General features: G+C 39.7%; 1 protein-coding gene across 1 annotated transcript; it reads left to right on the top strand.

Moving 5' to 3' along the window:
• The first annotated feature begins 418 nt into the window (after positions 1–418).
• Positions 419–21600, top strand: LOC135461419 (synaptotagmin-6-like). Its single transcript, XM_064738518.1, has 7 exons — positions 419–511; positions 3461–3661; positions 7493–7652; positions 12014–12151; positions 18179–18492; positions 18841–18961; positions 21273–21600. Exons 1-7 carry the CDS (start codon positions 419–421, stop codon positions 21575–21577), a joined length of 1332 nt encoding a protein of 443 aa, XP_064594588.1. The 3' UTR covers positions 21578–21600.
• The last annotated feature ends 913 nt before the right edge of the window (positions 21601–22513 follow it).

Raw genomic sequence — 22513 nt, 5'->3', positions numbered from 1 at the left:
CCCAAACATTTACTTCTACCCTTTATCCTTATAAGTATGAAGCCAAATCAAGCTATCATATACAGAAGTCTGTCATTCTGTCATTAAGCAAAGCACATATCAAATATCTGTAGTCACATTTCTGTTGCCCGCGGCAACGTCTTGCGCCTGTTATCAAATTCAGGCACTAGAATGAAACATGTAGGGATATGACCAATCGTCATATTCGTCAAACATAGCAGTGTAAGAATATTATGACTCGATAACCCATTTTGCCAATGTCCAAAAGTATAATAAAGTATGTTTTACATAATACCTCTAACTAAATGTTTCCTGCACACTATAGTTAGCCTGGTTTGTCCTAGTGGCCCAATCTGGTCGAACAAGGCGCAATACGAAATTTGCGCAACATTTGCTCTTGTAAAGGTGCAGAAGGGTCATGGAAATTGCCATCAGCTGCCACACACAGGAACAGATCTCGCATATCCGGGGGATAGGGGAGTTTCGAGTTGGAACTCTTTTGTCATCAAAGGTAAAAACAGTTCTGCTGTGTCGTGCGAGTGGTAAAAAATGTTAGACAGCCTTTGTTGACATTAATTTACTGATCTCCGCTCTCACCTTTTTCCAGAGGCACAATTGACACCTCTTTCCTTTAGGAACTTGTCAAGTTCACAAACATTCAGATTCTCAATCTTCTCTATCATTCCTCCACTCTGAATCACTTTTTACGACACTTTTTTTCAGATGCCCATGTTATAGTGAATGTAAAGGTGAATAATTGCCCAACATTTTTGACAGGTCACATGATACAGTTAAACTTGTTCTACTCGAATCTCCCGTATTGCCCAGACTTACCCGACTTCATCATTATTATAGGGGATTTGCGGCAGTGGGCGGTCAACAGCACTCGTGCCGGGCTGTGTTGGTTGCCTAAGCTAAACCTAAGCTTCCCTGTATACCGAGCCTAACGTAACGATCACTCGTTTATCTTCCCACATTATGACATATTATGAAAATCGTTATGTGTGCGTCACTTCGGAGGGAAAATGGTCAGTCTCTCGTCAAATGCCAGTGGTTTTTCTTCGGGTACCTTAGAAATAAATTTAAAGAGGCTGTTCTGCAGATTTTGGGGGGGAAAAATCCATATTCACTAATCAAATAAAATTTCCTACGTTCTGTTTTATTGCCTTTTAGTAAATGTAAGACCCATACCTGTGCTATTTACTGTGTTAAAATGATTCTAAAGTTTAAAAAAATTTGATACACTTCTTAAATTTGAGGAACTTTACATCCGGTTTTGGACAGTAACACGTGCACAGATGAGACTGACACTTTGCGAAATGTAATTATTTGGGCCATTCTAATAATAGCAAAACTTCGATTGGATTAGCACTGATCGATTTATTTTACCAAAAGTGTGTGGTGTAGCCTTACTGAACACGAACTAATCTATTAATACTGAGGTTTTTGCGAGCCAGGAGAGTTTACTGAGACAAACAGTATTTGGGACAGATCTTTAACTTACAAAAATATTGTAAAACTTCAACAGTAAGCTGTATAAAAGTCAGCTATCTCAGCCACAAGCAGAAAGAAGTAAAATCGCTTTTCCTAATGACCATTGGAGCATTTGCTATTGACATCGTTTATGAAGGTTGGACAAAAAAATAGGTCACATGTCTCATCTTCGGGCTTCCAATTGGGTCAAAATCAAACGTCCTTATCATCCTGTGCTCACGTTTATACTTCCCTTTGAGTCTTTGATTTGATCGTTCTCAACGGAGCTTCATCAAAGGTCTAGTAGTTTAGTTGTCAACGGTGGGCTATTTCGCCTTCTGGCTGACTATACATGGACGGGATAATGGGGGGTTAGCATATGCTTGAATTGTGCACGCACTAAGCGGCCTTTGGGCTAACGGTTGGCATTCCTGCTGAGACAGTCTCAGTCCAAGGTTGTTTTTCGGCCAAGACGTGATAATCGTGGGTGATATATGGATTCCCTCAGTAGATCGTTGACGACAGTACAAAGCCCTCCAAGCTCGCTAATTGTGTTGGCACTACCAGAGTGTTCGTCCCCGAAACACAATGGCTAGTCGTGCTCAGAATACGTATGGAGGCCCTCTTGCTAACGAACTATGCATACCATCTCTTAAAACCACGACCAGCACCACATTTTATCAAAGGAGCTAGAGTTGGACAAGATGATTTTGCACGCCCCTGAGTGAATACATGCAAGTTGTATCTGGGAATATCTAAGCGTGTATGCTATAGTATAATACTTTTTTTATTTACTAATGAACTGACTCCGACATCAGGCCTGGGCGTCATCTGCAGGTAGACAAATATTATATAGCTCGAACTAAAGGACTACATATTACTAATATTATTTCATAGCTCCTGCACCTGGTGATCTACATTGAAAAGATGGCTGTAAGTGTATGTGATCAAACTATGGGATCCATAATAATCTTCTTCAGCGCACAGAGAAACAGTACAAGAAAGATTGAAAGCGTCTGGCCATTCTAGCTTAAATTAGACGCCTATGTTCAAAGCTTGGTGCTAAGTTAAGAGTATACGAGTGAATGACTTAGTCATATCCTAGGAATAATTTATTGCTGTCTATGTATAAGGTTATGGGGATTATGCGTGCAGATGTGTTTCAGATGAATTTATATCTGTATAAAGTCACACAATAATAGTGTATACTTTTGCAATAGATTTACTTTGTATAGAACAACTCCTTTGTATCAATGTAAGATTATTGGGTCGACCGTGCAAATGTGTTTCTGACGAACGTTGCACTTGTGTAAAGCTACACAATAACGTACTGTATACTGTTACAAAAGGGTTTCTTCGGATATAATAGCTCTTTTCTATCTGTCTATATATTTGCGTCTGGGGTGGACTGTACAAAGTGTTTCCGATTGCATTTACATTTGTGTAAAGCTACGCATGCAATAATAGTCTGTAGTGTTACAAAAGGCTTGCAGTGGATAGAACAACTCATTTCCATCGATATACTATTATGGGGTCAGTCTTGCAAACGTGCTTTCGATTGGAATTGCATTTGTGTAAAAGTATACATAATACTACTGTTTAGTGTTGCAAAAAGCTTGCTTTGGATGGAACAACTCTGTCATATCTATGTAAGATTATTTAGTCACTTGTACGAATTTGTTTCCGACTTAACTCAGATAACGCAGCAAAATACCATTATATGGTGTTGCTAAAAAGTTGCTTTGGATGGAATATGTAAAGGCCTGCCTGTGGACCCAAGGAACTGGCATCACCCTTACCCACCATTGTCGGCAAGCGACAAGCGGAAATTAGACCGCTGATGCCTCGTCATTGGGAGGGTCTTAATGACGTTTAATTGTTTGCAGATCGATGTGTAACCGGATATCGCTATCAGAGCCAGATCAATAAGAGGTGGAGGCCAAAACGTGTGAAATCAATTATAGATTTTCTCCGCTTTACATTTTAGGTGGGAGAGCCGAGCATGTTGTCACAAGCCGTCACTCTCGGTGTCGTTTGTGGAATCATCGGGGCCGTTGTTCTCATCGTTGTTGTTGTACTGTGCTGCCTGTGTCGCACCAGCCGAAAACCGTCAGTGTCCAGTCCGCAGTATGAGTCTATCGGCGAATACAAACCGGCTTCGCTTGTCAGCATCTCGACTTCTTCACAGGTGAGTGAAAATATGGGGTGTAATCTTGCTTGTTTTCTGTTAACGGTTAACAAAGTTTCGAAAAACAACATACACCAAGTCGTTCCATAAAGACGGCAGAAATCGGTAGGTTTATTGTTTAGTTGAACTTTCAAGGCAATCAGTAAAACATCGCAACAATACTTCCTTCAATACTTGGTTTTAACATGGTCAAAATTTTGACCATGTTAGACGCACTTTTGTATTGGTTTTATAAAATATTGTAAGTACGGGAAGATTTTGGCAGTGGAAATCTAGTCCGAGTATACTGACGAGTAGGTCGAAAAATATTTGGCTACGCCATAATCACGACTGCTCAATTCCAGCCAAAATCATGGAGCATCCATTTCTCAACCCGCTAGTCAGTGTTCTCGGACTACTGCAAATAATTCTGGATGCAACCCCAAATCTGTGATAAGCCGTTTGCAAGCCGTTAAAAAATGTTGTTTTAACGCACTATCGGGAATAGTACGATGAAGCAGGCATGATGTTTTCACAGACACTGCGAATTTCACCTTTATGAATGAGCATTTGCCATGACTGCCCTTGTTTTACCCTGCATGGCGTAGTCTTTTACATTGTATATCGTTTAAGTTAGGTATAAGTTTAAGTATAGGTTAGGAAGAAACCACATTTAACAACAGGGGAACAAGCACATAGTTTTCGAATTACATGTAGTATGTTTGCTTTAACACATAACGACCTGTGTTGCCTTTTTAAGTGGTCATTATCTAAAGAAATTGAGAAATTTCCATGGTTAAGATTCGATCTCGATATTTAGTGCTATCATACCAGTTGTTGTTTGACATGATATGATAAGACTACATCTGACCTAATTCAGCTAGGTCAATAAACCTCCGGTAATATTTACAGATTCTTCCGCATGTGACTTTTAGTTCCTATCAGATGACTCACAGCTGGAAATTGAGTATTGATTACTAAGAGAGAAATACATTATATACGAGGGAGAAAATATAAGGCTACCCAGGGGTCATCTCTCACTCACTTGTTCATTGCTTTGTTTATGTGTACAGGGGATCCAGCCAGCAGGCGGGGCGGGAAGGGATCGGTAATGGACCGTTTCCCCATGGGCCTGTCTCACCTGCTGGTTGGGACAGTTGTGAGGGCAGTAGTCACATTTGTCCTTTGTCACTGTCTAACTATTTCTATGTATTATTTTCTTTCTTTCTTTCTTTTTTGTTGTGAAGGTTTTGGGGAAGAACAGTTTTGTACAAATTGGCTGAGTTACCCTCAATAAATGAAGATATTATTATGGTACAAAATAATCTCATCGCGCTATGGAAGCCGGATAAAGCCATTATCGTATACCATCGTTCCATCGTGGTATTGATGGCACCATCGATGACATAATAGCACTAAACCATGGTACGATGAAACGAAGCTTCCAGCCATCGTCTTATCGCTTCGAATATCACAATGAAACGATGGCACGACGATTGCATTAACCGGCTGCAATGTTGCATGCAAAGTTTGGAGCATGCTCTTCGATAGACCACATACTCCAGTACCAATCCCTAGCCCATATTGAAAAAGTGCTGTTGTACGTACAATGTGGTCTTGTCGTGGCAATTTTTATTACTGTAATTTTGGCTAATAAAGCTGGACGTGAAATTGTAGTCTTTCGAGTTTGGAAATGCTCGCTATTCGTGTATGGGATGTATGGCTTAATGATAAAACCCGTTATGGAAATATTGTGGTAGCTGTTCGTGAAGTAGACAAATATGCATTTGGAGCACGCTACAGTTTGGGTCGTTTATCTGTCTGAGGACAACTGGTCAAACCCAGTTTTGGGAGACAACATATTCATGTTATAAACCATAGGATAATTTCCACGACGGTGTCGCCAGACCTATATAATTTCCTTTGCTATTTGTACCCTTTCCGACTGGCCTAATAACACTGAAGAATATCCGATAATCATATTGTACCTCAGGAAGCCCCCCCCCCCCCCCACCCAACCAAGTTCAAATAAACATTCTGTTCAAGAGTGGACCTATCCAATACCAATTTTGTCTTCCCACAGAGGTGCACTTTTGCCATACGCCTCCTGTTACTCCGGGCTAAACAGGTCCACATCACACAAATCTAACCATGGACAGAGAATTAAACTTAGGGTGCCAAGAGGAATTCGAACAAATCCAGATTCCGTGTCTTGGAGTCCTGTAGTTTTATTTTTACCTTTATCAAATTCAACGATGTATTTCTTCGTCGTCGAGCTGCGGATAAATCCGAAGCCGCCGTTTTTTTCCAGTGTTAATCACACACTTTTACCGCGAGAATGAGCAGCCATAGGCAAAGAGAACTAAGTCTAAATGTCACAGCATGCCATAAGCGATGCTTTCGTACATCACAGAAAAACATTATATAGTATATTGATTATTTTTAACCCAAACGTGTTTTGACGTCGATCTTTGCTTATAATAATCATGATTTTGAAAAAGGTTATAGATACATGTGAGCCAATTTTGTGTTCATAACAGAATTATGATGTGTTCCTCCAATCCACAAACACGTCCATTAAGAACTTAATGTCTATCCTGTATTACTTCGCGGATGGGAATATATTCAGACGTAACTTTTACCAAGACGCGATACATTACATGTAAATGTCTTCCGAATTTTATAAAGAAAGTAGCTTTGGTCTGTGCTATCGTCATTTTCTTTTATTTTTTCCATCGCTATCATCGTCATCATCATTGTCATTGTTATCGTCTTTAAGAATGTCTGTTGTAAGTCGATCGTTAGAGAATCTGGTTCCTCATACCAGCATCACATTCTCTAAAACTTAAACGTGATTTTAGACGGAACGCAGAGTTGGTAGATAATTATACCATGCATGGACATGTGCCATCGCCTTTGTCATATCCGTTATATAATTTATAACACTAATTGGGTCATCGATGACATCACAGCATTTTGAGAAATTCTAGACGAGTGACGTGTAATAAATTGCAGTTAACATCACCGTTTTTTTTTTACCGTTTTTTTTTACCTAATTCTGCTTAAGCCATGGTGCTAGGGGGAGTGTAATTTGCTACTATTTATGCATTTTGCATGAACTATTAGAATAAAACACTGAGGTAAATTGACAAGAGGCCGGTTAGGTGTGATCGTTTGCCATATATCACGCTTGTCGCTGCTCTGGATTTACTCTCTGTGCTGTACGTCTTTCATAGTATCTCAAATATCATAAATTTCATAATAAGCATCAGCATCATCATCCTTATTATTAAAACCATCAGTATAATTATTACGATTATCATTATTTATCTGCATCCATATTACATTATTACCCATGTTCTAACTCTTTTCATGGACTATAAGCTGCTCCCTGTAAGGTACACTGTCTTGATTATTGTCTTAAATAATAAATACTACATATTCTATTTTCTCAAAACTTTGATATTAACGGTATAGTTATTTTATTGTGTGACATGTACATCACATACAGGGCAAAGGTCACATTCGTGTTGGAAGAGAACTTGCCAGAACCCAGAAAAAACCACCGCCTTTCGCCATAAACCAAGCTTGCCAATTTGAAAATACAGCGGAATCAGGCTGATCGTGTTTCTCTGGCGTCCATTTGTCAAGTTACTCCATTCCCACATTGTTGTATGAGCTTGACCGTGTATATTTATCAAAGATTTGACTTACACATATTAACTTATTTTGTTCTCACTTCATGTGGTACGGGTTTGGTCGTGTGTTTTTTTTTTTTGTTTTTTTTTGGGTTTGTTTTTTTTCTTTAAAGATTTGGCTTGCTTACGATGTTGTTGTATGGTGTACTTGCAGGAGATAAGCCTGACCCGCGAGCACAAACAGGTCCAACCCCGCCTGATGTCCACGCCTTCCCGCTCGAGTATTCGCAGTGACCAGTTCACCGATGACACGAGCAGTCTCAGTGCCAAAAGTGACACAAGCGTGGACAGCTCTGTCTTTGAGGCGACCTTTGGTAAGTTTATGTCTTGCACCTCTTTGTCACCACCCACAAAAAAGATCATATGTTTGTGCGTTTGTTTGTTTGTCCGTCTTGTCTGTCAACTACTTTACGGGGAAAGGTGTGAAGAGCTTGGCACAGGCCATTGGATTCTGTATGGAACTGAATATGGATCCAGGAATTTTACGATTCTTTCTACAAGGCAAAATACGACACAAATGGAAATTGCTCTCCCTTAATTGGAACAATATTTTACTATGCGAATTGTCAAGCTAGACGTATTTATTTATTTCATTGGTTCTTAACGCCGATTATGTTTCACTTATATATCACCGGTCAGGTTTACAGGTTGTTGAAACCGGAGTTCCCCGGAATAAATCGCCGTCCTTCCATAGATATTTGCTTGACCAACTTCCTGACGTTAGGCTGTAGCCAATCAACAGCGAGAGCTAGATTCGAACACTGACTTCATTGAGCCTGTTAACTAATTGTAGCGATCCAGCATTTGAACCACCTGATCAGCCAGCGAGGGCCGTGACAAGCTAAGAAGCACCGAAATCCAGATCAGTTCTGCATAAAATAGAAGGAAAGGAACTCCGAGTATTAAAAACATGGTTGTCAGTCTATATTTCGGCCACCATGTTTGCGCTCAGGCTCATATACATATAGCAATGTAGGCTTAGAATGCACGTAGGTGATTAAAGACGTACAGCATAGAGAGTAAATCAAGAGCGGCAACGTCAGTGTGATGGCTGGCAAAAGGTCACACGCAACCGGTGAAATATGGCCTCTTGTCAATTCACCTCAATCAGGGTTTTATTCTAACTGTTCATGTAAGGGCATAAATAATAGCAGTTTACACGCCTCCTAGCCCCATGATTTAAACAGAATTAAGTAAAAGAAATGCAGTGGTGTTTGTTTTTTTTTTGCAATTTATTAGACGTCACTAATCTAGATTGATTCGAAACGCTTAAAGGCATCACAGTGCACATTAAGCTGGCAAAAACTCGAGGAATACGATGCAGTCCTTGCTCACACATTCACACATATAAGCCTATATATTCCTTATTGTACAGATTTCCAAATGATGGCATAAACATACATTGGTAGAAATATAAATTGACAGCTATTACTTTAATACTCTGATTTTCTTCACTTCTACTTTAAGAAGCTGTCGCCGACATAGCCTTTTTTGAAGTAACTTAAAGGCTTTTTATTTGACCTGATACGTAAAAAATGTAAATGTGTTTTGTGCATCCCCTGTTCCAAAAGGCGGCTATATCATATAGATGCGACAGTATGTAAAAAATGTGCCTTAACAACGGAGATATGATACTTGTGTAGCGTCTGGACGCCTCAGAGACGGTCGCAAAGTGGTTTGCGGCATTTCTGTTTGCTGGTAGTGAGCCAGCTTTAGAGACCGCGACGTTAGAGATAATGGTTATCAAAACTGGTCCCCATGGTGTGCGGTTATCAGGGCTGTGACAGTGTGGGTGAGCAGTCTAGGATGTACTGACAAGTGCTAAAAGGTTGTATTCACTTATTGAAGCCTGCCTCCCAGAAAGCCGCCCATATGGGAAAGTGTTGGTTATAAACATTTTAGAGAATTAAAGTGCGGCGTTGGCGGTGGCGAAACCTGTCTTAGAGCTATAACGTATTACCAAACTATCTGCATCAAATCAAGTAAATTAAGCCGCAGACCTGTAAAATCTACTTAGGCTTGTGGGGGAACCAGTTGTGCATCAGGTCCTTTTGTGTGCCGTGAACAATTGCATGGATATTCTGTGGTCAAATTGGTACAAGCATTTTGTCCAAGAGGAAACTCCCCCTGTGGACGGAAGTAGTATATTTATATTCAACTTCCGGGTGGGTACCATCAACCCATATATTCAAAATTAGGGTTCGGCCAGGCAATAATCTTAAGGAAGTGGCTTATTTCTCTATGTCTGTACAAAGAAAACTGTTAAATGCTTCTGTGTTTCATCACACATAATATCTCAGGTATAGCATTTTCATAAGGTTCAAAGAGATTTACAGACTCAAACTGAGTAGCCTAATACTGACCGGTTAAAATCAGTGTCATTTCCGGTTGGTCAGTAAAAATCTGCATTCATTTAATCAAAAAGGTCATTAATGATAACAATGATTACAAAAAAAATAACCCCTTAAATTTAACCACAAAGGCTACGGCTAATTTTTTAGGCAGGCTTTGTCTCGTTCCCATTGCCATGAATCCTCACGAAAATAGATCATCTACAGTGAATGAATAAATAAATCAACTGGTAAGAAAACTGGTTTAGACACAGTTACGGACCGTCACTATAACCTCAATTTTCACCTGGCGTGCACTCCGATAAATGACGCAGTTTTTTTCGCTTGCTAAAATTTGTTTATTTCAATGGTCATTATAATGTAATACACCCGATTTTTTTACTTATACTGTGGTGGTTAGTTTTATGGGTGGACGAAATTGCTGGAATGCTCGAGGTAAACCACTGACCCCGTTTCCTTAGTGTGACACTTAGTGTGGGGGACAAGTAGTCTACAACGAATGTTTGAAAATTAAATCTACACATTCCCTGTCCAAAGCCAGGATTGAACTCTCACCCGCAACAAGCTTCTCTGTCACGACCCGATTCCTGGAGGCTGTTCGAGTCTCATATACTTGTGGTACTGGTGTTATGGGTGCTAATTCCCAAAGGGCAAGCTGAAATTTGGCAATTTGGCTTTGATTCAACTCGTTTTTTATTGTCGGCTGACAATTTGAATTTTTATTTGGACAATTTCACTAGAGTTCTTCGTACATGACAAACATCCAAAACTCCTCATTGCTTACATCACATTACCAAGTTGCTTATTCCTCAGCTTGCAATACCTGATTTAACAGGTTAACAGGTTACAGTATGAAGTCGGATCTATTTTTAAAACTTATACTTTGCTGAACTCTGCGTTGTTGACGAGCCTAATACTATAGTGAAGTCGACTGCGGGTGATTGCTCTCTTAGCGAGGTCGTTGTTGTCTACAGACGTCAGTTGGCTTGTCCAAGGAAGGTTTCCTTTATTTTCAGAACAGGTATCATTCCGCACGGCAACCTTAGGCCTCCACGCATGGCGTTCTCTGAGACTCTGGTGACGCAAACATCACAATTGTCCCTAACTCGGTTGACATTTGTCGTCTTTGTGCTAATGAGACATAAATCTGCTCTTTTCCGAGCGATCAGATCCGGCTAATTCTTTCCATGAAGCGTAAGGGAAAGGGAGACATTTCTGCGATTTCCATGCATTAAATTTAATTCGTCTTGCGTTTATACAATCCATTCCAGTAAGTTGAGAGATATCGGTGGGTTGAGTGTAAACTACTTAGAATGGTTTCCTGTCCACTGTAAAATAGTTCTCCGTTAACTTGCCATGTCATCCGTTACATATATACTCCAAGTCAAAAAGGCCCCGACCTTTACCTATTTTAAGTTTTTCCTAAGTTTGTTTACGTAAAGTTTTTTTTAATAAAGTACACATGAGACTTTATATCATGCATATACAGGTGCGTAATAGAGCCTCCCTGCATTCACAAATAACGACCCCGACGGCTCTGTTGGTAGAGCGTGGGAGAGCCCGGGGAAAACCCACGACCATCCGCAGGTTGCTGAAGGACCTTCTCACTTACGGCCGCATTCAACATTTAAGAGGATAGTGTAACGACTGGTTGAACCGTATCTGTAAAGTGGGTCGGGTGGGGCAGCTTACTTGCCTTTGGTAATTCGTCACAGCTCTAGGTAAAAGAGATAAAAGGGCGCTGGAAATCTGTCCTGTAACAAGGGGATACATTGCATGCACTCTAAGAACTCCTCCGTTATCATATGACTGAGAATTGTTTTGTACGACGTTAAACCGAAAGCACTCATTCACTTACATTCCCAAGTATGTACGCATTGGTTTGGATCACATGAAGAACAGTATTTATAATATCCATACGAATTACTACGCACCTCATGATTTGAAATTTGATGAATTTTTATTATATTTAATCATCAACTCTGGTTTCATATTCTATAATACCAAAATTCACTGGTCTCTGTTTTGATGTGTTAAGATTATTATGAATGTGAACTTAATTCTCACAAAAAAACGCCACATTTTCATTGTCACAGGTCTCGTTTTTGACCAGGTCATGCGGAATGCCTTGAATAATTTAACGAGATATGATGATAGCTGTCTTTGCTAGCCAAGGATATAGTATACGGACAAATCTTTGGTCAGTGTAAACGGATAATATCAAACAAACAGATAAATAATCTGTGAAAACTGCATTTTCATGGGGCTGATGATATCTGTATGGTATTTGCATGATTACATAATTTCTGTTTCTTGTTCCTCAGGCATCATTAGACCGGATCTCTATCCTCGAAAAGATGCAGTTCTGCAACAGTCGTCAGTGGACAGAGCATTAGGACGTCTGCATATGCGCCTGAAATATGACTTCCGTACTTCGGACCTTGTTGTCCATCTCATTGAAGGTGCGTTTCACATTTCTATTTTCCATTTGTATAATTCAGTTTTTTTAGTAATTTATCTTCTTATTTATTTGATTGGTGTTTTACAACGTGTTGAAGAACGGCGGCATGGGATGAAATCGAGCAGAGCTGGGGGGAAACCCACAACCATTCGCAGATCGGTGAGCTGGACTTGAACTCATAACGACCGCATTTGTGAGAGGCTCCTGTTTCATAGCGCCACGCTGGCACGCTAAACCATCTTGGTCACTTAGTAACTTATATTTTTTATATATTTAAATGTTTTTGATAGTTATACTGAAAAATAAATATGTTTCTTGAGGCTAACACACACTCCATGATAGGGGAAAGTAAATCGTTATCTGATGCTACATAGAATGTGGACCCCTGAAAAGAGCAAAGAAGCGTACAATATATTGTATCTCTTTGCTAAAGCTGAAAAAGAACTGTCTGGAGGAACCCAATTTTTGGCATACCACACGTATAGTATTTTAGCAGGTGTTGAAATTTGGGTTAAATCACGTGTAAAGTTGGATGCATAGCGAATCTTAATCTTCAGCCTCACAATATACTAAATAGGTTATTACTGCTCTGTTATACTGTGTAGAAATGTCAAACCCATGCATGGAACTACTCTGTGCCAGGTGCTCTGTGTTATGCGGCAATTTCATGTTTGTGTCATTATCACCTAATAACCATGGCATTTTATCAGGTGTCAGCGACACGAGGTTGTACTGCCGCAGCACAGTCGAGATTTAACACCAGCCGCCGCGACGGCGAAGAAGATACACTGTGGACTATTTTCTGTCCAGTGCAATGCATTGCAAGTTAAATGACAAACGTAACATAACATTGGATCGTTTACATCGCATCTGTTAAGTATGCCAGGTTGAATCTTTCAATCAACACAGGACAATATTTATGTAGAATTCCCTTAATGATAAAGTCAGGCACACTTCAACTACAAATTAAATAAACAACATTCCACATTATTAACATTATATTTTTATATTTATCTCAATGAGAGTTCAGGTAATTCCCTGTAAAGACACAAAGTACTGTGCTTTGATCTTTAAGGATACATGAAACACTTTGGTTTTATTTCTTAATATGCAGATTATCATGTGTAATCACCTATAAGAATACAAACAAATTTTTCGACTTTCACTTTCGGGGATAAAAATGGCTTCAAAGTACAGTTCTCTTAAGGCTCCAGTGGTCAGTCCGGAACTTAAGTGGCTTGCAGCAGTGACTTCAACGATGTTTAAAAAGAGCTCTGTGGGGAACAGATCGAACGGGTCTGGCCGAATAGGTGCGGGTTGTGGGGAACAGACCGAGTGGGGACCGGCGTAGGGGCCCGGAGGAGCTGTGCAGTGACTACGTGTCCCCTTACCGACAGGGCTGCGACACCGTTCACCGGGCTCGGGGCAGTTCGGAGGTGTTCACCGAGTTCCGAGCAAGATCAACGATGCCGTAGTTTCTGAAAAAATCCGACCGTTGACGAAAAATATGCATAATGTAGAGGTGTGATTAACAGGTTTAAAAATACCTCCAAAATGAATGTTTTTGAACAGAAATGCAGGGGCATAATTTTCTTCATTTGGCATTGAAACATAATCTTTTTGTTACAGTTCCTTTTCATGCATTTAAAATCAGTCATACAGTGCTTCACGATACAGTTTCTGATGATGACTGATGCACCCGTATACCCCCAACTCCCTCTTGTATAGGTCAGATTGGAATTTAATTTATATATTTATTGAATATGTCACGGAATTGTTTACTACATAAAGTTTGTCCTGAAATGTAATCAAAGTACGAATCCACTCCCTGCTGAATTGGCTGAGGCTTTGTATACTTCAGCTGGTGTCTTTAAAGAAAACAAAACAACTGTAACCACTATCCCTGAATCAAAAATATCTTTCCTGTAAATACGGGTTTGCTATACCAAACAAATGGATATCAAAAGCGAGATAAACGCTTTCAAGTTGTTTGAGCACCGTATCATATGGTTATCGTCTACAGGTTCGATCTCTTTTATTTATTTACTTGACTGGTGTTTTACGCCGTAATCAAGAATATCAGATCTCTTTTAATGTTTAAGGTAAAACAAGTGGGCTGGGTCTAAACACGCAAAGCAGGAAAAACCAACCCAAGTTATCGTCTGGAAGTGGAAAATTGTGGCAATATGATTGGCGTAAATCAACTGAGACATAGCATACGCACGGATATCTTGTCTACATTGAGCTTATTATCTGAACTGATTTAAACTAATTGTGAAATCATTACCGATGACATAAAAAGGACGTTGTTATCAGACGGAAAAAACCATGTTCTCTTTCAAATAATACGAAGACGAAATCTTTGACTTTCCTTTTTCCTTAATGCGCAAAGAGTTTATCGCGGGTCCTGACACCCGATGTATAACTAACACAACTCGTATGTGTTGCGTAAAATGGTGGTTAAATAAATAAACTTTTAATACCTTAAAGTAGCAAAGCATCAACCATTCACGTCCATTGTTTTCCACTTGGCAGTTGTTTAAATTAAGCTTGGTTGCGCTAGGCGTTATCTGAGCTCATGACAACGTTTGGTTGAAAAGGCCAGCTGCGCAGTGGCCCGTAATTGAACACCCCGTAGGATCTCTAGGTATAATGACACAATCTGCCCTGAAGGCATTTAACAGAAAAAGGCGTTTCATAATCGTGATTACCTCATGAACATGTCAATCTTCTTCCCGATAACCTGCAAAAACATCCACCTCTAGGTTTGTGTTCCTGCATGTAACACGAAGAACAATTAGCATATCCTCTTCAGGAGGCGGGAGGGGGGGGGGCAGGGCTGATTTGTTTTGGAGGAAAATAACCCCCGAAGCTTTAAATAAAAAGGACTTCGTTTATAAATATATTTCTGTTACAGTTAATAAACGCGTCCTGGGTCCAGTTGTTGAAAAGTGTACTATCTAATACCGGAAGTCATATTATATATTTACGATTTTAACAAAACCAAACAACCAATACAGTTGTACAGAAACCAGATGGAACAGTAGCAGATGTAGTTCATATTTAATCTATTGTTACATTATTTTTGTGGAGCCAACTACAAAACTGAAGATTTGGCTTATAGTTAAGTCTGGTATTAAATCCTCAGACAGTTTTGAACTACCAGGCTCTGGTGTATATTCATACTAGATATCTTTAGTAATTGAAAGGCGTGCTTATTATAAATGCATAGTAACATGATGGATGTACACTTTGTGTTATTAAGTGTTAAAAAGTGATAAACTTGTAAAATTAAAATAAAGACGTGATATGTTTACAAAGTCACATGTTTACAAATGTCACACGTTTCATGGGTAAACAAGCCACATGTTTTGCTATACTTAGCACTTTAACACGCTTATTGTTGTTTTAAAACTTAATGACACAAAGCCATATTTGTGACTATTTTACCGGACTATTTATGTTTGTTGAAAATATCCACGACATTTACGTGTACTGCGTTTTCTATGTCAAACATATCCCTTTGATTATTTACCGCTTCGATGGGCTAATGGCCTCGTACCAAAGACTTTATAAATGATACTTGTTGCTGCCTTTCTTGGCGTTCAACGCGGACAGGTTAGAGAAATTAAACAGGACTGGTTCGCCCAATGCCAGTATAATGTCACTGGGTTCGGTGTCATGTCTGGTGTCTTGGACATAGTGCTTCAGTGGCGACAGCACTTTGGCGGCATGGGCTCCTCCTGTAACATGAAGACACAGCTATTGACTCCTCGTCGTCATTTGACTGAAAAATTGCTAAGTAGCACGTAAACACCAAGCATACGTACATAGTTTAATTACTAAACATACTTTTATGAATATACACAGGGACACGTTTATTAAGTGTAAAAGAAATGTGTGTGGAAACTAATCACTTATTTCTAGTGTATCCCTTTGTTTTTGCAGAAAGATGCACTATTTTCTTTTTCGTCAGTGCATAAACGAATCAGTTGTCTTTTAATGTCATGTTTAAATGTAATTAATGACATTGTCTTATAAAAGTAATCAGTTCAAAGGATGGTCACGTTTCAAATAATCATGCTTGTGATGGTCTGTTTTTCCCCATATAGTAACCCTATGGCTTAACACCGTTTTTTTTCTCAGTTCCTTTCTGCTGCCTTGTCACTTGTAATTGTGCTGACAGTCTTTTGTCGTGTACATCCGCCGTATTTTATCTCGCAGCTAATTTTTGAGGTTTCCTCCACCTAGCGGAAATATATAAATAAATACGGAAGCCCAAATGTGACATGTCTCATTAGTGTTGGACAGGAAGTAATTTCCAGTAGGCCTTAGTACAACATTTATCCGGAGTAGAGACCATACGTGACTGCGAGAAAAAGACTTGATGAGCCTGTAGGAAGCCCCCCGTGCTTTGAGTTACTTTTAAATGGTACGCCAATAACTCGCTCTTCCTTTTTTGTCTGTTTTTCTTTACTGTAGACGTTCTTTTTGAAGCGTTAATAATTTGAAACGTTCTAAAGGACGACTTGGCTTACGGCTTCAAAGGGACTATATGGCACCCACTGGCCAATTTATCCGATTGCAAAGAGGACATGATCTAAATTCAGAGATTTATGGCGTCAGTACAGCTTCCGCTTCCGGGATGGCCACCGGGCGCCGTCTGGCGGAGAGGAAATTCTCACATAAATGAGTACTAATTTTATTACTGTCGTGTGTCTTGCCCCGGAGGCCGTCCGCTATAAACTGCCAGCATACATCTATCCTGGATCATTCGAAACAGTCCGACACCAAATTGTTTGTAGACGACAACATATTACACAACAAATAAATATTTGTTTTGTTTTTGTTTTTTCCTGTTAGCCCGGTATTACTTCCGTTTGTTGTCTCATTACTTGTTTTATGAGAAACACCGGGAAAAAACAGCTAACAATCAGGCCTTGACATTTTATACGTTAGCTCTACCACGTGGTAGATGACATTATATGTTTCTAAGTTCGATACTGAAGGACAGGGTTGAAGTTCTTGAGAAAAAAATATATAACGAACCCATAAACCGAATCCCCTCTCTCCCATCCAACAAAAATATATGTACCAAAGTTAAGCATGAAATCAAGACGGTTTCACACAAAAAGAAGTAACTTTTTTGGGTTCACGGAAAGCAGTCATTATTAATTTGCCGTTTCGAAATTTGGCGACACTCAGCTTTTTACAACACTTGCTGGGATTGGAATGTACGGTGCGAATGTATTTGTTGATGTCCATGGCTGCATGTCATCTTTGGCTTGTAAGTCAGATTTGGGCTATACTTTTTGTTTACCAACATGTATACCGGTTTTTTAGACGCTTTTGTTAAGCATATTTTACTATTTCCTTTGCCCACTCGCTCACAACCGGCCTACTATTCGTGGGTTTTCCATGTTCAATATTTTATATGATGTGGTTTCGCGCAGGCCTCAAAAGGTGCCCTCCAACGACAATGCTGGCCATCGGAATACAAGTGAAGTAATTTTGCCTGCGGCTGTGATGATAACACAGCATTTTGCGTAGTTCTAGAGCAGTGACCTCTAATATTTATTTATTTATTTGATTGGTGTTTTACGCCATACTCAAGAATATTTCACTTATACGACGGCGGTTTATGTGATGAGTGGAATCTGGGCTTGTGCCCGGGGGAAACCCACGACCAACTATTAGGTTGCGACCACAAATATATTGCCATTAAAATCATTTCATTTTTTACCTAATTCTGCTTAAGCCATGGTGCTAGGAAATGTGTAATTTGTTACTTTTTAAGCATTTACATGAGCAGTTAGAATTCGTATTTAACCCGTTACGTGTGACCATTTTCCAACTATAACAACTATGTCACACTTGCTGTGAATTTACTCTCTATGCTGAAGTCTTTATATTGTAGACCCACGGAATATACAAATGCTCTTGTGCAAACGGGTCAAAACAAGAGTATACCAAATAGCCAGTAATACCCTGGAAGAACATTTAGTAGTATTTTTTTCCATTATTTTAGCTCAAGATCTCCCACCATCGGATATGATTGGTGGGTTTAGCGACCCGTACGTGAAACTCCTTCTACGACCGGAAGTGGACGACAGACTTCGACAATCTTCGGTTAAAAGGAAAACCCTGAATCCATTTTATAACGAGTACTTCAAGTTTCCAATTCCCTTCGATGACCTCCACGACAGGAGAATACATTTCCTGGTATTTGATTACGACAAGTTTTCCCGCCATGAGGCAATTGGGGAGGTGACTGTCGACATGAATCGTATTGATGTTAGCACAAGCGTGGAGATGTGGTGCGACCTTCAGAAATGTATACAGGTAAAACCTTTAAGAATACATGATGTGGTGATAAAATGCGCAACAGAATTGGCCAATTTTAAGGATAGATAGGTTTCAAAACTTGTCACGGACAGGTAATTTTATGGATTACCTCGTTCTCCCGGCGTGTGGGGTCCTGGCGACAACAAGTGATCTGAAGACGTTCACTGCAAATAACTTGTGTTCCACCAATATGGTGCATCTGTATGCCACAAGTGGGTAAGTTCGTCAGTATCGGGCCCACTGCCTATGAAACTAACCACCATTGTTTATGTGAAAAATTTTTGAGTACTTTATTACAATAACAATCAAACATATAAATAAATAAATTATTGTTTTTTTTTACAGGCCAGTGGGACGTGTGGTGAGCTTCTGGTGTCATTGAGTTACCTACCGACAGCCGAAAGACTGACGGTTGTCATCATGAAGGCTAAAGAACTGAGGGTACCCAATATGGCGACCCCTTCTGGTGAGTTGTCATTTCCGAGGCTGTGTTAGTGACAAAATGAACACGGGTTCAGTGTTTATGAACGGGGGGAGGGGAGCACGGGTTGATCATCATTCAGAAAATAGACACAGGCTGACATACATATGGTGAGCGGGCCGTTCATCAATGGAGATGGAAACCGACCGCGGTAGGCTACCAATTAACTCATCTATAATCATGCCTGGTTCGAATTCAGGCAACGAGCCGCAGATCTTGTAGACGATGTAATAAAACACACTAGAATTCCAGATACGCCATCGATTTGAAGGCGAGATTTAACATATCTAACGATAACTTTTTCTTCAGTAACGCCACCTTCTCGTTCTTAAAACTGCTAGACCGTAATCATACGTTCTGTCCACATTTCGACTAATGTCAAGCTTCTTTTGCGACCTACCCTCATATTGCGGTGTTATTTGGCATCAGAAAAAAACAGATTGGTTTACGATGTAGAAAGCTGAACCCACGGTTACGTGATGTGAAATACTCATGTATTAGTCTTATACTAGTGTATATTTAGTCATTAGATTTCTTGTTCACCTCAATTTATTCTTCTTCCTGAAGTTTTGTTTTCGTGATATATTTCACTTACACAACTCAAGGTCAAACTAATGAGGCATTTACTAAATCAGACTTTTGCCATTAATGAATCTGATCTTCCGAAGAAGACATGGTTACGATTTTTACCATGGAAAGCTTGTATTTTCAGTGTTAATTGTTGTCTTATAAAACCAGTCAAGTTGATATGCAAGATAAGAAGATATAACAGCTAGACATGTTCCAAGCTTTTTATTGCCATTGAAAAGTTCCGGTTTGACAATTTTTGGAAAGGAAAAATTATTGAATAATAATACATTTGTGTGTAATATGCGTTTTTATCGTATCTTGAATTACATCTGGTAGGGACAAGCTCATTATTATCTGTCGAGAAAAAAGCCCTGGTTGGCGTTATACTTCCTTCATGAAGGCAGTGCTTATCTTGCTGAACCAATTACCTCTCTTCCCACCTCCACCTTGTGTTAAACCGATGGATGCAGAGCAATAAACCATGTATTAAATGTTCAATAATACCTGTAGATTAACTGTTTTCTAGCACCTTCCGTTAACTTTCGACGCCTACTGCCCTGGCAACATTGACGTCACAAATGTCCGCTTCCTCTACACTCGTAACTTTTATCAGTTATTACTGCTACAAACACCTGCAATCAGCGACAGCGCCCCGCGTTCAGAGTGCCTGGCTGACAATCATTGTTAAGTGCTGCTGCAAATTGCTTTCAGAAATTATACCCGTCCTGTACAAACCTTCTGGCCACAGAATGGAATTTAAGGACGAATGACGTCTTTATTATCTGGACAAAAATAACGTTCTGGAAAGTTTCAAGTGTACCACCTGTTGTTAGAAGATTATCGACGGACACAGATATCCGTGTTATTTTAAATCAAACCATGATTACTATAGATTAAAAAACTGATTTTTCCTGATTTTTTACAAAAGATTGGTCTACAGATATGACTGTAGCAAATAATTTTGAAATTTAACCCCACTAATAAACAGAGATATATAATTCCACTTCGCCATGAATCAGGGCATTATTACAACTGATAGGATGTATTAACTTCTTTCCGTCCGTACGCGATTAAAACGTCAAATGTTGCTGTCGTTTCTTATTCTGCAACAATAAACGGGCAGTGCGAGTATATCACAAGATTCAACTCTGATATCACAAAGGAATATGTAACTTATCCGTGTAACTTCGACCGGTGGCGTAGAGAAGAGAGGGTCTGCCTCTTAGTGATAGATCCGGTTTTCAGTCCCGATGTATAATAACCTTGGTATAATAACCCGTTTGGTTTTCAGCATTACATGAATAGGTCGAATATCGGACGGCCCATTGTTAGTATGAGTTTGGGTGTGACGACATGTCTGGTGTCCACGGCATGGCGTTTTAGTGAGTCAGCACTAAAAAGTTTCTACATACCATCGTATTATGAATGAAATTTTATTCAAAATAAAATAAGCTAAATACCAATCAAACCAAATAAGAATATGAGAAAAATAAATTTCTAATTTGATATTTTTTGATAATGGCTTACTGGGCAACGTGTTATTATTTGAAGTCTCGAAAATACCATTTCCGCCATTCACATGACACTAAATGCAAATACAATGCATTCTAAATGCAGGAAAATCAACAATTTCTCTTATAGAATTTCGAAAGTATATTTAACTAAAAAAAGTAAATATTTTGCTTATGTGCGTGTGTGTGTGTGACGTATTTCTTTTTTTTCTCAGATCCTTACGTGCGCGTGTCCCTAATCATTGAAGGAAAGAAGATCAAAAGGAAAAAGACAACAGTGTTGAAAGGAACCGTTGTTCCAGTGTGGAACGAAGCCCTGGTCTTCAATATTCCCACAGAACTTCTACCTAAAGTCTCCTTGGAACTCGGGGTTCTGGATCACGACCTACTGGGTCACGGTGACATATTGGGTCAGTGTTTCATCGGCCCAGACCGTCCCGGAAGTGGTGCTACCCATTGGCAGGACATGATGCAAAATCACCGAAAAGCCATTGCCATGTGGCATCCTTTGCAGAAGTAAAATGGGAGATGCCGCTTGCCAGCTGTGGAACTAGAGTTCAGCGTCGAATAATGGTAGAATGAAATGTGGATTGCGTAAGCAGAATTTTACATTACAGTGTCCAACAGAATTGCAGGCGTTGGGGACAACAGATAAACCAATTTTGCCAAAAATCAGCGCATCTGTTCCAGAGTGTTTTACATGTAAAATCCTGACCATCCATGACACTTCCTGGGAACCCCTTGATAGAGAGGACTTTTGGGGGGCAGTGTTGTTTCCACATAACATATACGTCGCGGGTCACAGAGGCAAGCCTTAGCCTGAGTGTTACGGCTTTAATCAACACGCTAACAGTATTGTAAGGTAGACTAATTTCTTCTGCCACATATCTCTGCGGTCAAAGCCTGTACGAATTCCCCTAGGGTTTAACTCGACTGCGTGTCTTAACGCTTGTACGCTGAAAGCTCAATATCCTCGTAATGTGTTGGCTGTGGATATAAAACTCGGTCCTTATTCCCAGAGGATGATGCCACGCGAGAAGAAACCAATTTGATTCAAAATTTGACTGATATGCAGTTATTGCTTCGTTAAAGGTTCAGAGGTGTGGGAAGAGCTTCCCTGTCGGCGTAGAGTGGCAATTGGACTGTGATGTTATGGCTTCATAGTCTAGTCCTTTTGAGGAAATGGAACAGTTAAATGAAGAGAAAAAAAATACACAGGAATGAGCTCTTAGCTCTGTGGTAAGGGACATGACTTTTATTAACTAACAGTCTCATGTCGAGTTTAATGGTATTTTTATATCCAAATGGCCACCGTCATGGAAATTGTTTCGCTTTGGCAAAAAAAGCTGATAATTGTAGTAGCTCTGGGCATGACATGGTATTATATACCATTGGACACATGCATGACAGAACTTTTATTATCCTTTTTGGGGAAAAGTCTTGGCAGTGCACTGGG

The sequence above is a fragment of the Liolophura sinensis genome, chromosome 1, assembly GCF_032854445.1.
Source record: "Liolophura sinensis isolate JHLJ2023 chromosome 1, CUHK_Ljap_v2, whole genome shotgun sequence".
Lineage (NCBI taxonomy): Eukaryota > Metazoa > Mollusca > Polyplacophora > Chitonida > Chitonidae > Liolophura > Liolophura sinensis.
This window is presented reverse-complemented; position numbering and strand designations above follow the sequence as displayed.

Excerpts from the sequence above, each read along its gene's own strand:
- LOC135461419 (XM_064738518.1), top strand. The coding sequence starts at position 419 with ATGGAAATTGCCATCAGCTGCCACACACAGGAACAGATCTCGCATATC. Across the intron at positions 512-3,460 it reads GAACTCTTTTGTCATCAAAG|GTGGGAGAGCCGAGCATGTT; the intron begins GTAAAAACAGTT and ends TTTACATTTTAG. Across the intron at positions 18,962-21,272 it reads CAATATGGCGACCCCTTCTG|ATCCTTACGTGCGCGTGTCC; the intron begins GTGAGTTGTCAT and ends TTTTTTTCTCAG.